We start from the raw sequence: 20433 nt of genomic DNA on the forward strand, positions 1-20433 counted from the left end.
GCCTGGAAATGTATTCCTTCCGTTCATCCTCACTTTTTTTCAAGAGCTGGGAATGATTAGTTTCAAAATGTCTATTTATATTCCACGTTCTGCTTACTACCGTTTCAGTACATAGAACGCAAAATGATTTGCCATTTTTTTCTATAATGCCATACATCTCGGTCCATGTCTCTTGAAAGGGTCGGCTACTGCTACTACCACTTCCTTTACTTAACCTTGGTTTTTTATTTTTTGAGTTCTCCATCAGGGGGGCAGAGACAGAAGATAGAATTATAGATAGCCTGTTAGCCCTGCAGGCAATTAAGGGTTAACTAGCCTAACTGACCACCTTATGTAAATTAAGATGGCTGCCGCTATTTCTAATGGCGGGAAACGGCACCCATAGCACATGCCCTCGCCTCTCCCAGCCTCCCCCTCACCTATCTCAGTAATGGTGGTCAATTACAAATCCACGACACCCCAGAACAGTAGATTGGATGATGGTTGCTGGTTATGGTGATCACAGGGCCCTCAGAGATGCGTCCCCCACGGCATTCCGCTGCTCTCTGCTCCGCCGGCCGGAAGTGAGGAGCCGGGGCAGAGGGAGCAGCAGGGAGGGAGCCAATAGGAGCGCACACGGCACACCCCCAGCGGGTAAACATGCACCGGGTGATTTCGCCGGGGGGGGGGGAGGTCGCGTTGCACCGGGGGGGAGGGGGGGGCGCATCGGCGATCCGCCCCGGGTGTCAGCAAGGAACTCCGCTGCTTCTCTGTATGCGGCCACATGTGGCCGCGTGTCACTGAAAATGGCTACGCGTGTCAGTACTGACACGCGTGTCATAGGTTCGCCATCAGGGAGTTAGGGTAATAGTCTTGCATCATGGGGAACATCTAAGCCTAGATCACCACTGTTGTCTATGGGCTCCTTCGCAGGAAAGACCAAAGAGTTCAGGAGCCAAGAAAGACCTTCAGCTAAGTGATTTGCACATCTACACAAGCACCGGGGAATGTACAAAACACAGTATAGAGTACTTCTGGAGCAGGTTCTGATGCACATTGGAAAGAATAATTCGAATCATACCTGATGCTAGGGTCCACCTTGGGGGTCAGCACTCAAGAAAAAGATCTGGGTGTCATTGTAGATAATATGCTGAAATCTAATGTTCAGTGTGCGGTGGCCAAAAAAGCAAACAGGATGCTAGGAATTATTAGGAAAGGGATGGTGAATAAAGCTGAAAATACTGTTCTGGTCACTGTATCTCAAAAAACATATAGTGGAATTAGTTTCAAAGAAGAGCGACCAAAATGATGGAACTCTTCTCATATGAAGAAAGGCTAAAGAGGTAGGGCTCTTCAGCTTGGAAAAAAGACAGATGAGGGGAGATATGATTGAGGTCTACAAAATCCTGGGTGGTGCAGAACAATTAGAAGTTAATCAATTTTTTACTCATTCCAGAATTACAAAGAATAGGGAATACTCGAGGAAATTATTTGAAAATACTTTTAAAACAAATAGGAGGAAATATTTTTTCACTCAATGAATAGTTAAGCTCTGGAACTGTTTGCCAGAGGATGTGGTAACAGCAGTTAGTGAATCTGGGTTTAAAAAAGGTTTGGACAAATTCTTGGAGGAAAAGTCCATGGTCTGCTATTGAGGCAGACTTGGGAAGCAACTGCTTGCCCTGGGATTTGTAGTATGGAGTGTTGCCATGATTTGGGTTTCTGCCAGGTACTTGTGGCCTGGCTTGGCCACTGTTTGGAAAACAGGATACTCGGCTAGATAGACCATTGGTCTGACCCAGTATGGCTACTCTTATGTTCTTATGAGTTTTTGGAGCATACACGGGTTCTGTAAGGAGGGAAAAAGAACTAGAGTTAATTCTTATGTCATGAGAGAGTTTTAATTCACATTAGAAACTGAAATTTGGTCTGAGTAAAAGCAAAGTAACTTATCTGATAGCCTGGTCTGTAGTTAATTTCCTATTCACTTCAAGGTGGTAGAGTCACTGTAAGAAAAAGAAAACAGACAAAACTGTAAGGCTCAGCCAAACTCATAAAGTTTGTATTGATAGTACCTTTGAGTGCCAAATATATTCAAATTACAGCTTTAAATACATTTTGTTTCGAACAAACAGATTTTTGGCCTCTGTTTTCCAGCAAAGATAAATCCTAAATTTAGTTTTCCTTTTCCTCCATTCAACTTCGAGTTGTTTGGATGTGGTTAGTTTAATTGTATAACACTGTTAGAGAGATGTAGCTTGAGGTATCTGCCATGACTACAAACATCTGGTATAATAGAACTGAGCACCCTCTGCAACGGGGTAATTACAAAACACTGCTGAATTAGTACGGGTGTGACATATCCTGGGCCTTACAGAGAATCATAATAGCAGTGTTGTCTACAGTCTGGAGAAAACAGCGGTGATCCCTATGTAAATCACATTTAAACATTAAGAGAAGAATCATTATTAAAGAAATCATGGTAAATGAAGAAAAAGATCAAGAAACTACAGAGTGGAGGAGTGGCCTAGAGGTTAGGGTGGTGGACTTTGGTCCTGAGGAACTGAGTTCGATTCCCACTACAGGGCAGGCACAGGCAGCTCCTTGTGACTCTGGGCAAGTCACTTAACCCTCCATTGCCCCATGTAAGCCACATTGAGCCTGCCATGAGTGGGAAAGCGCAGGGTACAAATGTAACAAAAATAAAATAATAATGGAAATAACATTTTTGTAGGCAGTTAGCCCACAAGGGGGAAAAGCCATTATTAAAGCAGAGATAATAGAAATATTTTAGATTAAACAAAGATGGTGCCTGAAGGTTGTCTAAGTACTCAGGAACACTCATTTAGGAGTGCTAGAGGCCGCCACCGTCTTGTTGGACACAAAAGTTGAAAGTTGCACTGCATTCTAAACAAAAGTATATCATGCACCCTGAAACTGGATCATACAATTACAGGGATAACGAAGAAAGGTTGCCCCTAGCTGCAAAACTTGAGGTCTCAGCACTAATAATTGCCTTCTCTTCTTCTAGGTCAGTCTCAATACATCAGGGTACACTGAACTCTTATAAGTCATAGATAAAACATCTTTATATTTAAAGAGCAGCTTCAAGAGCCATTCCCTGAACCAATAATGTAGTAGGAACCAATGCTTCTGTATCTGATAAATTAAGGAAATTAGTCAATTATAAACTAGTCATAAAAACACCAGATTTCTGGATTGAAGAAAGCTGTTTCTTACCAGCGGGAAGGTAATATTTATTTATTTAATTTACTATTTGTACAGTTTGGTATAGCGCTGGTTTACAATAAATACATTTTGGAGATTGGGGGGAAAGAAGATTCTGGAACCTTCAATATTCAGGAAGATCAGAGAGGATGCTGAGATTAGTGGACCTTGATCTAACCCAGCATAGTTTTTCTTGCTTTTATGTTCTAGTAAAATGAAGGCTCCTTTTGGCCCATCTTGGGACCTGAGGGAAATCAGTGTTTTCCTTAATATCAGTTATTGTGGCTATGCAGTTTTTAACTTCCCTGGATCTATCAGACGCTTACATGTTATAATCAGACCGGACTTTCAGAAAATTTTCTATTTTGCGTTTCTAGGACAACCCTTGCAGTCCATGTGCTGCCTTTTGGGATGGTCACAGCACCATGGACATTCACCAAGGTATTGGTAATGGTATCAGTCTGTTTTAGGAAAGAAGAGGTGTCCGGTATGCCCCTATGTCAAAAATTGGCTAGTTTAGGCGAGGATTAAAAGAGAAAGTAAGCTAGCAATGGCCAGGGTTATTGTAGTCCTTGAAGAGCTGGAACGGATTATCAAATGGGCCAAAGGCAAGTTAAGTCACACTAAGTCCCTTTGCAGAATACTAGTTTAGTGCGGATCTTCCTCTTGCCTTTTTGAGCGCCATTTATAGAGTCTCTCCTGTAATGTCTGATGTTCAACAAGCCATGGTATTTCTGTCAAAGATACAGATAGACAAACTCCAGTCACAGATATGGGGGTTCTTATATATACCTTGTAAGTAGTATACTATCAGGCTCATTTTCGAAAGAGAAGGACGCCCATCTTTCAGCACAAATCGGAGGATGGGTGTCCTTCTCACAGGGTCGTCCAAATCGGTATAATGGAAAGCCGATTTTGGATGTCTCCAACTGCTTTCCGTCGCAGGGACAGCCAGAGTTCCCAGGGGTGCGTCGGAGGTGTAGCGAAGGCGGGACTTGGGCGTGCCTAACACTTGAATGTCCTCAACCCATAATGAAAAAAAAAGGGCATCCCTGACGAGCACTTGGATGACTTTACCTGGTCCTGTTTTTCTTACGACAAAACGGTGCCTGAACTGACCAGATGACCTCCCCTTACTCCCCCAGTGGTCACTAACCCCCTCCCACCCTCAAAAAAATCTTTCAAAATATTTTGTGCCAGCCTCTACGCCAGCCTCAAATGTCATACTCAGGTCTGTGACAGCAGTATGCAGGTCCCTGGAGCAGTTTTAGTGGGTGCAGTGCACTTCAGGCAGGCAGACCCAGGCCCATCCCTCCCCCTACCTGTTACACTTGTGGTGGTAAATGTGAGCCCTCCAAAACCCACTGTACCCACATCTAGGTGCCCCCCTTCACCCATAAGGGCGATGGTACTGGTGTACAGTTGTGGGTATTGGGTTTTGGAGGGCTCAGCAGACAAGGTAAGGGAGCTATGTTTCTGGGAGCAATTTCTTTTTTTTTTTTTTAGTATAAATCAGCTCCATTCACATACAATAAGTGCCAACACATTTGGCTTACTGAACCAGTCTTAGCAATCGCTTCAATACTACTGAATGCTCAACAGTTGCATCCCCTATTCTACTACATCTCATTTCTACTTCTACTTCCCCCCTCCCCCCCTCTGGGAGCAATTTCTAAAGTCCACTGCAGTGCCCCCTAGGGTGCCCGGTTGGTGTCCTGGCATGTCAGGGGGACCAGTGCAGTACAAAAGCTGGCTTCTCCCATGACCAAAGAGCTTTCATTTTGTCATTTCTGAGCTGGGCGTCCTTGGTTTCCATTATCGCCGAAAATCAGAAACGACCAAGTCTAGGGACAACCGTCTCTAAGGATGACCTAAATTTCAAGATTTGGACATCCCCGACCATATTATCGAAACGAAAGATGGATGTCCATCTTGTTTCGATAATACAGATTTCCCCGCCCTTCCATCAGGATGTTCTGCGAGGATGTCCTCATGAAAACTTGGACGTCCCTTTCGATTATGCCCTTCCACGTCATACTTTGTATTGTTATTTGAATATTTTTACTGCTGTAATTGTCTATTGCTCATGTTTGATTTATTCTACACCACCTTGAGTGAACTCCTTCAAAAAGGCGGTAAATCAATCCTAAGCTAAATAAATAAATAAATACCTGTTCTAACTGACTTGAACTACATGCAGCTACTGGAATATGTGGCAGCAATGCTGCAGATAGTCCCTTGGACAAGGACTCATGTGTGCCCATGGCTGGCAACCATCCTCCTGACTAATTTATCATCGGGGGTCATAGACTACAATAAGCAGATTGCTCTATTAGGAGCTACCTGGCAGAGCCTGCAGTGGTGCCTCAAAAGCGATACGGAAGTTTCAAGCCCAATTTATGTGTATACCTTGTGTTTTGAAAATGGACAATTGCTATTCTTAAACTTTATAGTTCCTTTCTAACTTTCAGTGACCATATGGTATTATTGTAAACCACTTAGATGTTATTACTGATGGGCGGTATATCAAATATTTAATAACCCTAGAAACTTGTGTGCACTTAAAATTATGGGCTTAAGTTTGCATTTAGATGTACTAGCAACAACTTACTCCACAGCGGATAGAGCAAGCATTCCTGAGAATTGAAGTGCTAGCTCTTTATATTCTGAGTTCAGTCTGGCAGTGAGCATGCCACGGAAAGCAGCAGTAATGTCTGGATACCTAACTTTTGTGCTTTCTGTATTCCTCCCTCTCCTTTTTTGTTTTTGTTTTTTCTCTCGTCTTCATGCAGTTATGGGATAATTTTTAATATCTTTCTTGTTTTCACTTTGTGTGGATAATTTGAACCCATGTACATTGTGGTCAGTTTTCAAACAGACGCGCTCCCCCCTCCCGGTGTTTCCTTTTGAAAATTAACAATGGCAAAGTATGTTTCCTAAAAGCAGCTGTGTCTTCACACTTCTTATTTGTGCAAGATGGTCAAGAGCATGTAAAATAGTGTGCATACTTTTGAAAATGTCAGATACATGTTTAGTTTAATCCCGTGGCCTAAACATGGTCCCCGGGAATACTGCTTCTTAACATGGTGAAGACTACACCTGCGTTGAAAACTGGCATGTATTTTTCACCAGACAGAAGAGGAGAAATTTCAAGCCATTTTACCTACATAACTCACTGTTTACTCTGGTAAAGGGCATTGAAATTGCCCTCTTAATATCAAATATTTTTTAAAAGTCTTTTCTTCCGTCTATAACTTAAAAAAAATAAATAAAAGGATTTCTTTCTTAGTTGCTCATGTTGCTTCCAGACTTTGTGACACCTGAATAGGCTTTGGTAAGATCAACCCAGCAGTATCTATTATTCACCCGAATTAACAATGATAGCTTTCATACACTTCATACATTGTGTCCTCGGGAATCGTCCTAACGTCAAAGTGAATTATCATTTCCTTTTTGCCAGTAAGGTGTTTCTACCTTACTTTGCAGACTGGGATCGGTAAATGTCATTAATGTTTAGACTTTTCAAGTTTGTTTTTTAGTGTTTTAGTCTGTGTGTGATTCTTGTAGACAAGCCGACCAGAGTATTATTTCAAATGCAGAAATAGCCATTATGAAGTAGACTAATGCATGGCTAAAAAGATATGATGTGCTACAGCCCCTCCTTTTTTATGCTGTTCTTTTCTTTCAGGCACTGGAGAGAGTGGAAAAAGTACCTTCATTAAACAGATGAGAATTATTCATGGTTCGGGTTACACAGATGAAGACAGAAGAAGTTTCACGAAACTGGTTTATCAAAACATATTTACTGCCATGCAATCTATGATCAGAGCCATGGATACTTTAAGAATACAGTATACCTCCGAGCAGAACATGGTAAGATGCTAGCAGATATATGCTCTGTTTGTTATGTGTTCTGTTCCACTTATACCCTGCCGTTTTCTTTTTTAACTCGATGGTTTGTTTAACGTGGCTTACAACAAAAATTTACAGGCTGATATTCAGTGGGAGACCAGGTGATCCCTGCAATCTGAATATCTGCCTGTTAGATTTTAGTGTGAAAAGTCTGCAAAACGTGAAGGCTTTCATCTGAAAAGCTGTCTTGTATTTTGCTTTATCACTGTTATGATTTTTATTCAAATTTGTTATTCACATTTCCTAAAAAAGAAAATTTAAAGCAAGAAAGCTAGACACAAAGGCCAGAGGTTCTGTTTAGAGAAGACAGAATAGGAACATTGGCTTGCCTGTAGCCCTCTGACTAATACACCTGTAAGGGATTTTGTTTGATTCTATAGTACAAGGCCTCTCAGACTTCTTATTTACTGCTGAGTCTCTTTAAAAGTCATAGATTTTTAATTTATATAGCTTTTATCATAGGCTAACAAGTTAAACTGTATTGTTAGAACAGTAGTTGAAGTTGTAGCAAATTTTGATGAAAAATTAACCTTAAATGCCTAATTTACCACCACCCCCCTCCCGTTTACTAAGCTGCACTAGTGGCTGCGGTGCGCTAATGCCGACAGCCCATTCACTTTGAATGGGCTGTGTCAGCATTGTCACGCAGCCACAGGAGGGTTATCCTCACACCTTTCAAAATAATGACTTAAGGTGGACACATAAGCAGCACTTATACACTCTTTTTAACATGCCGATCTGAGGAAGAAGGGCAACCTTCGAAAGCTAATCAAGAAATGTATTAAGTTATGTCCAATAAAAAAGATATCATCTTATTTTCTTTTCCATGTTTTATTTTGTTTGATTTCTATTGATAACCTTTAAGAGTGGACTAACACGGCTACCACACCTCTCTACTTAACATGCCTCTGAAATCGACTAGCAGATGGAGACAGGGAAAGAAAGTAGTTCTTGTAATCCATCCCTCAAGGTATCTTGTTTCCATAATACCTCAGTATTTCTCTGTCTCCAGCAGAATGGTGACGTTGTACTGTGCAGCTCCTTAGATTTTCAATTTCTAAACTGGTTTATTCCCGTTTAGTTAAGCTAGAAATCTAAATTTATAAGTGAAAGAGGACTGTATGGAGCTTGTGAGGGTAATACCTGTTGGTTCCAAGTCCTTTTCTTTCCTCCACCTGCTCTGCTTTGGGCTCTTGGGGACCTTAGCTCGGCTATACTGAGGCTTTCTCCTGGTCAGATATTCGGGCCACATGCCAGTTGAGTTTGGGGAGCTTTTCCTGCTACTAGAGGGCAAATACTTGGTGGTGTTGAGTCCTTTCCCTTTTCCACCACCGCCGTCTGAACTACTTCAGTCAGCAAGTATTACACAGCCTGTTTTATGTTTGCTCTGACAGTACAATTGTTGGACTTTAGCTGATAAACTAATTTTCTTCAATTCAGTGCACCTTTCTGTGGTAAAATTTTCTGTTATTTTTCCTACTGCAAAAATGGCTTGAGATCTCAAACTCTGATTTTGCTCTGTGTTGTATTTTTCTGTCTGTGCAGTACTGGTGCTTCATTTTTCCCTCACTTCTTGCCAGAAGCGGTTTTTGGTGCACCATGTTTCATAACTTCGTTTTCATCTAATGATTTTTTTCTCCATGCAGGAGAGATTCTCATAGCAAAATCTCCATGCAATAGTGAGGGGTTTTCTGTCAGTTAAAAAAAAAAAAAAAGTAGGTTGGTACTTGTGAAAGACCAAGCGGCATTCTGCTTTCTTTCTTAAGGAATGAGTTTCTGAAATGCAATGCCTTTATTGCTATCTGCAGTTATAGTGAAAAGGTTTAAAAAATGTTTTATGAATTTTTGATTTTAAATCTGCTAATGTTTTCTCTCAATGTGACCTAATTAAGCCTCTGGATTGCTTCAGCTGCCATTTCAGTTTAGCAATGTTTTTTACAGCTCATGCTGTTGGCTCTTCTGAGCTCACGATCTCTCCCTTCTCTGAGCTTGTAGTATTGACACTGCTCAGCTTATGATATCTGATGCTACTGTGCCCAGAGTTTCTGATTCAGCTGTGATGTTGGTATCTGGCTGTAATGAACTCTTGTTCTTTGCTTTACTAAGCTAGATATTTCTAGCTCTGCTTATCTTACAATGTGTGTACCTCATGAGACTATGGTATTGGAGTCTAATAGGTTTCTGGTATCTTTCTCTTCTGAACACACAAAAAAACAAAAAGAACCACGCTATGAAAAAATATCAAACGAACACACAAAGTAGGGATGGGTGCGATGCGGTCACGCTGCTTGCACGCTACCACTTCTTACGTGGTCTTAGTCACAGACTTGACTCGAGTTTTTCGTTTCAGGTATTCCTCAAGTGTACTCTCAAACACTGCTGGGCTGTGGATTGCAGATTCTTTTAGTTTCTTTTTCTTATCCTCTACAAGCTACTAGTCTCGCCTTCAGCGAAGTGTCATTACCAGAGACACTCCTTATTTAGTCTTTCAGTCTCACATCAGCTTCCCCAGCTTGAAGGGGTATCTCTAATTCAGTTCCACTTCTCATTTCATTTCACTGTTACTGTGCACCTCATGCTATTCAGATAGGGTCCTTTTACAAAGGCGCGCTGAAAAATGGCTTGTGGTAATGTAGGCAAGGGTTTTGGCGTGCGCCAATCCATTTTTCAGCGCGCCTGTGAAAAAGGACTTCTTTTTTGTTGCCAAGATTGCCGCGTGTCCATTTTGGGTCTGAGATGTTACCGTCAGCCATTGACCTAGCGGTAAAGAATCTGGGTGGTAATGACCTATGAGTGTCAAATGCCACTTTGTGCGTGTCCGTTACTTGCATCCAAAAATAAAAAATATTTTTCAGATGCACATATCGAATGCGGGCCAAAAATGAAATCGCCACAAGAGCCATGCGGTAGTCAGGCAGTAACTGCATTTTGGCGCACATTGGGTGTGTGTAGATGTTTACACAGCTTAGTAAAAGGGCCCCATAGTTCCTTCAGTTAAAGGTATACTTGATCCTTTGAGTAGAGATCAGGTTCGTTCAACGTAATGTATAGTCAGGGCCGTGCCAGCGAGGTAAGTGTGGCAGGGGGGCGCCGTCCTCTGGGGGGCACCCCGCCGCGCCATGCTTGCCTCGCCCTCCCGCTCCCATGTCCCAACTGCCCGCCCTCTTCTCCCCCCAACAAAATCTCTTTTAAATTTACCTCCGTCCGGCTGGCAGGGCAGCGAACGGCGCAGCGTCAGTGAAGGAGGCGGCGCTCCCGACGTCTCTACTGGTCTTCCCTTCGCTCAATGTCCCGCCTTCTTCTGACATCAAGGAATTGACGTCAGAAGAAGGCGGGACATTGAGCGAAGGGAAGACCAGTAGAGACGTCGGGAGCGCCGCCTCCTTCACTGACGCTGCGCCGTTCGCTGCCCTGCCAGCCGGACGGAGGTAAATTTAAAAGAGATTTTGTTGGGGGGAGAAGAGGGTGGGCAGTTGGGACATGGGAGCGGGAGGGCAGGGGAAAGAGGACAGCGATCATCTACAAGGGGGGGGGGGGACGGCACCCGATCCCCTGCGGGGGTGGCGGGACCCGATCCCCTGCAGCGGGGGCGGCACCCGATCCCTTGCAGGGGGCGCCATAGACCCTTGGCACGGCCCTGTGTATAGTGCTTCGGTGTATCTTGGATATCTGTGGGAAGGAGGATCCTAACATGACAGTTGGAAAGTTACTACCTTGTGTAAGCAGTAACACAGGAAGCAGCAGCATGTGCTTGATGAGGGAATGAAGAGACAGGTTGAATGCATTCGAGCTGAGTCTGAGAGAAGCCAAGCTGTGCAGACAGAATAAGTGTGATTTTTTTTTCCACGCGTCTCCAATGCAAGACAGATGCAGAGAAGTTCTCCTTATTCCTGCAGCCTTGTTTTGTCTCTTCTCTTATCTTCTCCGGTGCTGCTTTCCCTCTAGCATGCAGCGAGATTGCTCCTCTATTATGGATAACCTTCACAATTCAGTTTGCTCTGTTTTCACAATAAAGAGAGTGGCTCTGTTTCCTAGTGTTGGATAAGATTAATCTGAGTTGTTGGTCCGGTCTATCCAAGTTTTCAGATAGTATCACCCCTTACATCATTTTCTGGCATATTATCCTCTCAGTCTGAAGGGTAATTTTTCTCTCTGATTGGATGGAATCTTTTCCCTTTTGAGTCTTATCTGTGCTTAGTCTCAGATTCAGTTGAACTCCTCTTTCCAGCTTGTCCTGGACAAGGAAGGAAGAAATTATGTCCTGATAGTTTCCTTTCACTTAGTCCCAACAGATGAGTCCTGTCCTTCAGTAACAGTTGATCCATTTTTTGGATTCAGTTCTTTTTATTGAAATTTAAACAACGTAACAAGTAAAACATTCAGTACATATGCAACATCAGATGTGAGCGAGGATGCTCCAGATCATGATCCATTTTTGTTTACAGGTTCATTTTGTCTGTCTTCCAGAATTTTTCTGGGGCTTCTTTCATTAAGCCTATCTTTTCATTAACCAAATGTTGGGTTTAGCCATACTTCTGCTCTTCCTTAGTATAATGACTCTGGCTCTATGCCAATCTGTTCCTTCTTGTCAGATTATGTATTTTGATTTCTGGCAGCTCAGTACTTCTTCCTCTTCACCTTTTTAGGAGAAGCATTATACATCTAGCTTACATTTGCTTTGGACTCATCTGTTGATCACTTAATAAAACTCACCCTCAACGTTCTGAAGACAACGTTCTGAAGTCACTCAGTCACTCCCTGAAGGGTTCATGGATTCATGGTGGTGAAGCCACAACACTGGCCATGTCTCTCTGCCCCGCCCTCGCAAGACGGACCAATCAGAAAAAACACCCTCAACATTCTGAAACACAAAGGACCATCACAACACCGTTCCCAGGCAACACTAGGCAACGTAAGACGGACCAATCAGAGGAAACTACGTGACAATAAGGGAGGAGCATTCCCCAGCAGAATGGCTCTTATCTGAGCAGCACGGAGAGCACAGAACCACCACTGGAACGAGAGACGAGTATTCCTGCTGTGGGTATGTGCAAAAATAGACTGGGGGGGGGGGAATTTTTAAATGCCTAATGCCAGTACTGAAGAGTGCCAGAGGGCCTATAGCACAGACTATATTTGGGATCGCGTGACATGGAGTCAGAGGAGCCGGAAAACAACGTGCCCGTCACCATCTGGGACGTGGGCGAACAGGACAAGCTGCGGCCCAGCTGGAAGGATTACCCGTGACCCAGCCAGCAGCAAACAGCGACCAAGGACAGCACAGCACATCCCCCAACCCCCAAGCAAAAAACAAAACAAAAAAAGACACACATCAACAACCTGCACACACACCGCACCCTCACACACAAAATAACTCTGTGACACATACACACACACACACACACACACAAAAAAAGCCACATGCTAGCGCCCGTTTCATTGGTTTCGGAAACGGTCCTTTTTTACTAGTATATGAATAATACATTCCTCCTTTCAGAGATGCAGGTTTATGCTACAAGCTTTTTATCTATACCTAACCTCCATTGCTTGGTCATTCGAAATACTGAAGTACCATGGGATCACGGTACCCTTGATGTATAGATCACAAGAACTACTTTCTTTCCCTGTCTCCATTTGTTGGGTCAATGGACATAACCCACAGTGCCTCTTATTGCTCTGTACACTGAAAATGTAAAATGTGCAATTAAACTATGTATATAGACTGCTAAAAATCCCTTATTCCAGTCTGTATAACTTGGGAAAGTTTAACTCTAATTTTTGCCCAAATAAAAAGCACCTAAGTCTTTGCTATTTTGCCTGAAAAAGTGCTTGGGGCTAGCGGTTCTGGGCTGATTTGTGAAAATGTGATATTTTAAATGGACTTGGTTTAAATGTAGTGATCCCATGTCTCTTAACAAGGAGTGTGGAATGAAGAATACATCTGTACAAATGATCTCTCCTCCCTAATATGTTTAAAGACCACCGACTGTCTTTTCTTTAAAAGTATGCTCTAGCAGCCTCTGTCTTCAAAAAAGGTTTTCAATATGTTTCTATTGTAAAACTCATTTTTCTAAGTAACAATAAGCATCCCCCTACATATTGTATTATTAACGTAACTAGTGCTTTGTTCTATATCTGCCAGTATCCTTTTCAGAGATGCCAATTCTTGGCTCATTAGGAGTGTGTCACACTCTTCAAAGCTTTCTCACTTTTACACTCTTTAAGCCCCTTTCACTCATTAGAGCTCAGTGCCATGACACTGATTTTGATCACTGCTTTCATGAGAGGCAAGCCCAAGAGAGAAACCAAGCAATTTTTTTTTTTTTTAGACCTTGCAAGGACTTTATTTCTTGGTTTTAAAAAGATGTGTTTTGTGATATGGCAAAGTCCACACAGAAATAACAGAATCAATTTTTGGTTAATGAGGTCCAGGGTTCTTCAGCTGTTGGCCTTATTTATATCAAAATTTCCTTGTAAATGTATGATTAGGTATAATGAAGTTTCTTATGGTTTTTTTTTTTAACCAATGCTGTTAATGTTCTTCCTAAGTGATAATAAGATGGCTTGTTCTGATTCGCTGTGTTAATAGTCTGCTGTGCGATATATTTGCATTCACTCTCTCTAGAGCTGGACTTTTTTTCTGATTTTTTCTATTTCTTTTATTATACCTCCTGCTTTGGGGATTGTTGGATCCTTAAATACCGTGGCCTTGTGGTTTGCACTGTAGTGGACTTACTTGTTTCTAATTTAGGTAATTAATTTGTTTTCTGAGTGTGAACTTTTGTGTGCCAAGGTTTACTTGAAGATAACTATTCTATTTAATAGAATATATAATATTCTATCAAACTAAAAATCGTGGCCCAACTCATAAGAAGAAATCAGAGTACTGTTTCCCCTATGCCATCCCTTTTCCCTATACTCACAAATACATGTGCTCTGAAGCCTATGTAATACTTTTAGGTCCTGTTTACTAAACTGTGTTATAGGTGTGTTAGCGCTTTTAACGCGAATTAACCATGTACACGGATTAACTGTGTATGTGCCTACAATATCTCTATAGGCGCCTACACGGTTAGCACACGCGCTAATTGTAGGCTCATTAAAAATGTTAATGTGCCTTAGTAAACAGGGCCCTTACTCAAAATGCATTGATTCCAGCTTTAAACTAAAAACTTACATTATAATACATGGTAACATTTAAAGCCCAATATTAATAGGACTTGGAGTTGGAGAAGGAGCCGGACAGTAGAAAAATAGAGGCCTTAGAATTGGAATCTGAGTAGAAGGTTTTGGGGGTCTTTTACTAAGACACGCTCACGTTTGCAGCACGTGCTAAAAATAGGCGCGTGCTAAACATTAGAGACGCCGATGCATTCCTGTGGGCTCTCTAATGTTTAGTGTGCGCCAAAAACGTGAGCACGCCTTAGTACCATGTTAGTACTAAGGACTAGCATGAGGTGTAGAGGCCGACCAAAACTGAAACCGAAAACTCAAGCTTTGTGTGACTGAACCAGTAAGGGCTGCTAGGGATTGTCAGAGCTTACAGGCTGCATCCCTCCCACGGTATCCCAGCCAAAATATAATAATTTAAATAATAAAAGACCGCATTTTACCTCCACACACATGGACCACAGCTAATGAAAACTGAAGCTAAAAGCCACAGTGCTTTTACAGTGGATGACTTTGTGCCACATTCAGTGTGACAGCTGCTGTCATAACTCATCAGAGAGTCTAATTCCTAAAGAGCTTATCATCCCAAATTTACAGACTTAAAGTTTTGCTAAAATTGTGTATTTAGAACACTATATTTACCATATAAACTATTGTGGAAGATCATAACTGCATTTCTTAGTACAAAAACAAAGAATCCCCTCTCTCCCCCCCCCCCCCCCTCCCCAGGACTTCCTTTCAATCCCTAGTGGTCTAGTGGTATAGTCAAGGCAGGAACAAATTGCTTCTGCATAAAAACTTCTGCAAACAACTGCATTTTTAGCAATTTCTTGAACTGAACCACATTGCTGCACAAACGAAGGTGTCCAGGGAGGGCCTTCCATAGCCGAACACCTACAATGGAAAAAGCAGACAAATTCATATCGACATAACGAACTCTTGCTACTGTGTCCAAAGGTAAATGCATCGCATTTTCTGAATGCGGCGACCGTCGCGGACAATATGCATTTCTTTATTTGATCCACTCTATCATTGCGATATAATTTCTTTCGTTGGCTACAATGGGAACTATCAGGTCAGAAGTTGGGGATCTGGGGGTGAGTAGGAGTACAGAGGTCAGGAAACAGAGGAGAAACCTGACCAGAGAATAAAATGATTCTTCCACCTCCTTTCAAGTGCTGCTCCTGTGTCAGGATTTTCAGAATGATATTTTGGTACATGCTAGCCTTCTGGAAAGGAAGTAGTGTTACCATGAAATCCTAAAGATATATGGTACAGCTGTGTAGGCTTGCCTCCCTCCCCACACTCCATATAAGACGGAGCTCATTGGCATCATGGTCTCTGCCCTCAGAGGCTCCAGGCAAGACATGGATGTGGATTCTCTGATGGGAAGGGAGGAGAGGGTCCAATAGTATCAGTTACTCTTGTTAAATTTGCATTCCACGTGCACTCCTGCAGGTATTGAAGAAAAGGCTCTGCATCAGCAGATCCTTTTGTAAAATACTATTAGAACTGAGAACATCCTATTCTGGACATCTCAATTCCAAACTCTAAGCTCCACGTAAAATGGGGCTCTTGTGGGAGGCGGGGGGAGTTATGAATGTGAGCTCCCATTAAGATGTATTATAATACTGTTAACCCCAGTTATTAGTAACTAGGTTTCATTGCATAAAATGGGATCTGTGCTAAAACAGCACAAGTTAGTGAAAAAATAACATGTCTTAACTGTAGCCCACAGTGATAACTACACCCCTTAATGTTTTACTTTGATGTCCATGATTTGTTTTAAACACCTAGTACTGCATCTTGGTCAAAATAAAGATTGTAGTATTGGAATTCAAACCCACAAAATATTAAGTGGAGGAGTAGCCTAGTGGTTAATGCAGCAGACTTAGATCCTGGGAAACTTTTGATTCCCACTGCAGTTCCTTGTGACTCTGGGCAAGTCACTTAACCCCCCATTGCTCCAGGTATAAATAAGTAACTGTACATACAATGTAAACTTCTTTGAATGTAGTTCCAAAAAATCCCACAGAAAGGCGGTATATCAAGTCCCATTCCCTTAAGCTTTTCCAACTGAAAAGATGACAAGAGTAAAGCATTTTTAATACTAAATTTGATTGGCTAGACCCAGGTGACACCATGTGGCATGCAGCTAATATTGGATTAAGGGCCAGTAAGAAGTCATGATTAAAACATGCAACAGTAGCTAATTTTGTTAAAAAAAAAAAAGCTAGTTGCCAAAATGTTGAGGTAGCGCTGAGACAAGGTTTCAGGGCTGTGACAGTGAAATGCAGACTGGTAGGCTATATTGCCTTTATGTGCTGTCATTTTCTTTGTTTCTAGGGAAGAGCTATTCTGGCATTTCCTGCCTTCATTTGCTATGTTACTTTGATTTTTCGATAATATTTCCTCAGTGATAATTTTCACTCCAGTTGGAGGCCTTACCTCCTGCCACCATCCCATACTTCCTTTTACGCTGTTCTCAATTAGAAAACAAAATGTTAAGCACACGTCACCTGCTGTTTCTCTGTTTAGTTACTGCTATAGATGTTAAAGCCTAGGAAATATCCACTATCACAGCTTGACATTTTTAAAATCAATTGAGAGAAAAAAAATGTTTGCCTTGTAAACAGCAATCATAATATTGGATCTCTGCTGTGTGTCCTCACCCAGAGTAAGTGATAAGAGGCAAAGGCATAATTGAACAACTAAGGCCTGTGGATGTTGCTTACAGACACTGGTCAGAGAGGAGCCCTGCAGCAAACGCATGAGCAGATGGTGTACTCACAATCAGAATATATTTGGCTACCACCTAATGGGCCCTGTTACTGCTGCCGGCCTAATGTGGGAGCTAATGGTAGTGCTGACCCCAGCATACACAATTTTCAGTGCGACTGGAATTTTTTTTTACTTCCGAGTTAGCGTGGGAGCCTCTACCGTCACCTACATAGCCGCCAGAAATAGCCACATGGCAAGTGTTTTATTCACTGCACAGCCATTTCCTTTTGTTGGCTTTTTACCCGCCGCAGTAAAAGGGGCCTTGGAATGTGACGAATCCACGTGCCAACGCTTCCGCGGGGCCCCTTTTGCTGCAGTTTGGTAAAAGGAGCCCTAAGGGAGCTAAAATTTGTATGCATACCGCCTTTTTCTCCAAATGACAACTGCATATCAAGAATTGTGATCATTATTCCCACTGACCTGAGCGGGTGCCTCCAAACACCTTGTAACCACTACGCCACTGCTCTGACTAAATGGTGGTTTACACCAGTCGTTTTTAACCCAGTCCTCAGGGTCCACCTGGCCAGTAAGGTTTTCAGGATACCCACAATGAATATGCATACCAAGAAGGCAGTGCATGCAAATGCCTCTCACTCATTGATTGGGGATATCCTGAAAACCCGACTGACCAATCAGCAGGAACACCAGACTACGAGGCCCTATACGGTTCGAACTGCGTGATGGCTGGAGAAGAACTATGCAGCTAGTAAGTGGTCAGTGTGCTTCCTAGAGTTAACTGGTTCTTTCACCTTAAATTTAACAGAAATGGCATTTAGGGCAATGGTTAATTTCTGGAACGTACATTTAGCAGGATTTGATACTACTGCGCCTTTAAAGTGACTTATCACATCTCAGAGAAAGGTCAGCCCATGTTTGCAGATGATGTAAGTTGTTTTTTAAAATTTTTATTTATAATTCTTTCAATTATTACATTCACCAAAACAATGAATGTCAAGAAGTTATTAGAAAAAAGAGAGAAAAGGGAATAATTACATTACAAGCAATATTAAAAAAAACATCACTTTTGCCCACAAACTGGGAGTCAAGATAAGGAAATAATGCTAAGGAAATTTTCAAAAACTTCTAATAGAGAAGATGTACAGTGATCATAGAGCAGCTGGTTAAAGAGATCAAAATAAGGTCAGTTTATTCAAGGACAAGTGATTTCTCCCTTGCATTCAAAAACTCTATGAGCTGATTTGGCTCAAGAAACATGAATGTATTAGCACTAAACAAGGAAATTTTAATATAAATGTCCTGGCAGAAAAGTTCATTCTTCTTGCTTGGGTTATATGAGCCAAATCAGGAAAAGTGAATAGCAGAGTCAAAAACAACTCATTCATATGTGTGAATTTTGGTCAGGCTCTAACACAAAGGTGATCACAAAGAAGACCCTCCAGAAACTTATTCCAAAGATGACTCAAGGAATTTCATCAAATTCAAAGCTTCTCGAATTCCAACCTGGTTATTTACTTCCCCAGATTTCTGTCTAATGGGGGTAGACAGATAAACAGCTCTTGAAATAGGGGGAAGATTATCAGGTGGCAAGCCTAACATTTCCCTCATATAGCGCTTGACTAACTCCAACACTGAAAATATTGGTGATCTGGGTAAGATTAAAAATCTAAGTGGTCCTTTTACCAAGCAGTGGTAAAAAAGGCCCTGCAGTAGTAGTAGTAGGCCATTTTTCCTGCACACCAGGGCCCTTTTACCCACAGCGTGTTAAAAGCCCTTAAAACAAACGGCCATGTGGTAAGATTGGATTGGAGTGGAGGAGTAGCCTAGCAGTTAGTGCAGCAGACTTTGATCCTGGGGAACTGGGTTCGATTCCCACCGCAGCTCCTTGTGACTGTAGGCAAGTCACTTAACCCTCCATTGCCTCAGGTACTAAAACTTAGATTGTGAGCCCTCTAGGGACAGAGAAAGTACCTGCATATAATGTGTACAGCGCTGCGTATGTCTAATAGCGCCATAGAAATGATTAGTAGTAGTAGTAAGATTACTCTTTCCGCGTGGCCATGTGGCGGGAAGCACTTACCCCCACCCACTGAGTTGGCAGTAATGGCTCACTCTGTAACCGGGCAGCACACGGAGCTGCCCGATTACCGTTGGGTTAGTGCCATGGTGAAAGTTACAAAAATATTTTTCGTTGTGAAAGAAACGGTGTGCGCTCAAAGCAGAACTACCGCCGGAGGCTGAGTTGGGCCGGCGGTAGTTCCGGGTTATCACGCGGCAACCCTTTAATAAGAGAACCCCCTAAGATTATTCTTCCTTAATTGATTGTCAAAATATTCCAGGCGACGCTGTACTGTTAAGATGTACCTAACCCATTATAGAATACTAGCACCAAGTCACTTTAGGCATGACTGCGTACATCAGGTCAATGGCTGGCATAAGCTGATGTGCCTCAGTGCACCATGCAGCTGATAGTATTCTATAAATCACGCATGTCATATGGTAATATGCTCACGGCATGCCCTTGCTTTGCCCACAGGTACAGCCCACTCGCTAGTAGGCGTTATACAAAGTTGGAACCGAGTTTATAACAGTGACGTAGCCAGACCTGACATTTTGGATGGGCCCAGAGCTAATATGGGTGGGCACTATGTATATAGGTATGAGTCGTGTTTCATGGGATAGTCTAAATAATGCCTTAGTGTGCACTTGATGACAAAATTATCTGCCCAACAGATGTCCTGCATCAACATAAACCACATACATACTTTATGGAACACAGAAATTTTTCAAATAAATTTAAAAATGTCAATCCGCACCTGGAGTATTGTGTTCAGTACTGGTCTCCGTATCTCAAAAAAGATATAGTAGAATTGGAAAAGGTACAGCGAAGGGCGACGAAAATGATAGTGGGGATGGGACGACTTTCCTATGAAGAGAGGCTGAGAAGGCTAGGGCTTTTCAGCTTGGAGAAGAGACGGCTGAGGGGAGATATGATAGAAGTGTATAAAATAATGAGTGGAATGGATCGGGTGGATGTGAAGCGACTGTTCACGCTATCCAAAAATACTAGGACTAGAGGGCATGAGTTGAAGCTACAGTGTGGTAAATTTAAAACAAATCGGAGAACATTTTTCTTCACCCAACGTGTAATTAGACTCTGGAATTTGCTGCCGGAGAACGTGGTACGGGCGGTTAGCTTGACGGAGTTTAAAAAGGGGTTAGATAGATTCCTAAAGGACAAGTCCATAGACCGCTATTAAATGGACTTGGAAAAATTCCGCATTTTTAGGTATAACTTGTCTGGAATGTTTTTACGTTTGGGGAGCGTGCCAGGTGCCCTTGACCTGGATTGGCCACTGTCGGTGACAGGATGCTGGGCTAGATGGACCTTTGGTCTTTCCCAGT

At 42.3% G+C, this 20433-nt stretch overlaps 1 protein-coding gene across 1 annotated transcript in view; it reads left to right on the top strand.

The window, feature by feature from the left end:
* Positions 1–20433, top strand: part of LOC115463316 (guanine nucleotide-binding protein subunit alpha-14) — a 460483-nt gene that overhangs the window by 237746 nt on the left and 202304 nt on the right. The window contains exon 2 of the mRNA XM_030193719.1: positions 6896–7080. Coding sequence (XP_030049579.1) covers positions 6896–7080 — 185 coding nt within the window. The remainder of the gene's footprint in view (positions 1–6895; positions 7081–20433) is intronic.

The sequence above is a fragment of the Microcaecilia unicolor genome, chromosome 2 (assembly GCF_901765095.1).
Source record: "Microcaecilia unicolor chromosome 2, aMicUni1.1, whole genome shotgun sequence".
Lineage (NCBI taxonomy): Eukaryota > Metazoa > Chordata > Amphibia > Gymnophiona > Siphonopidae > Microcaecilia > Microcaecilia unicolor.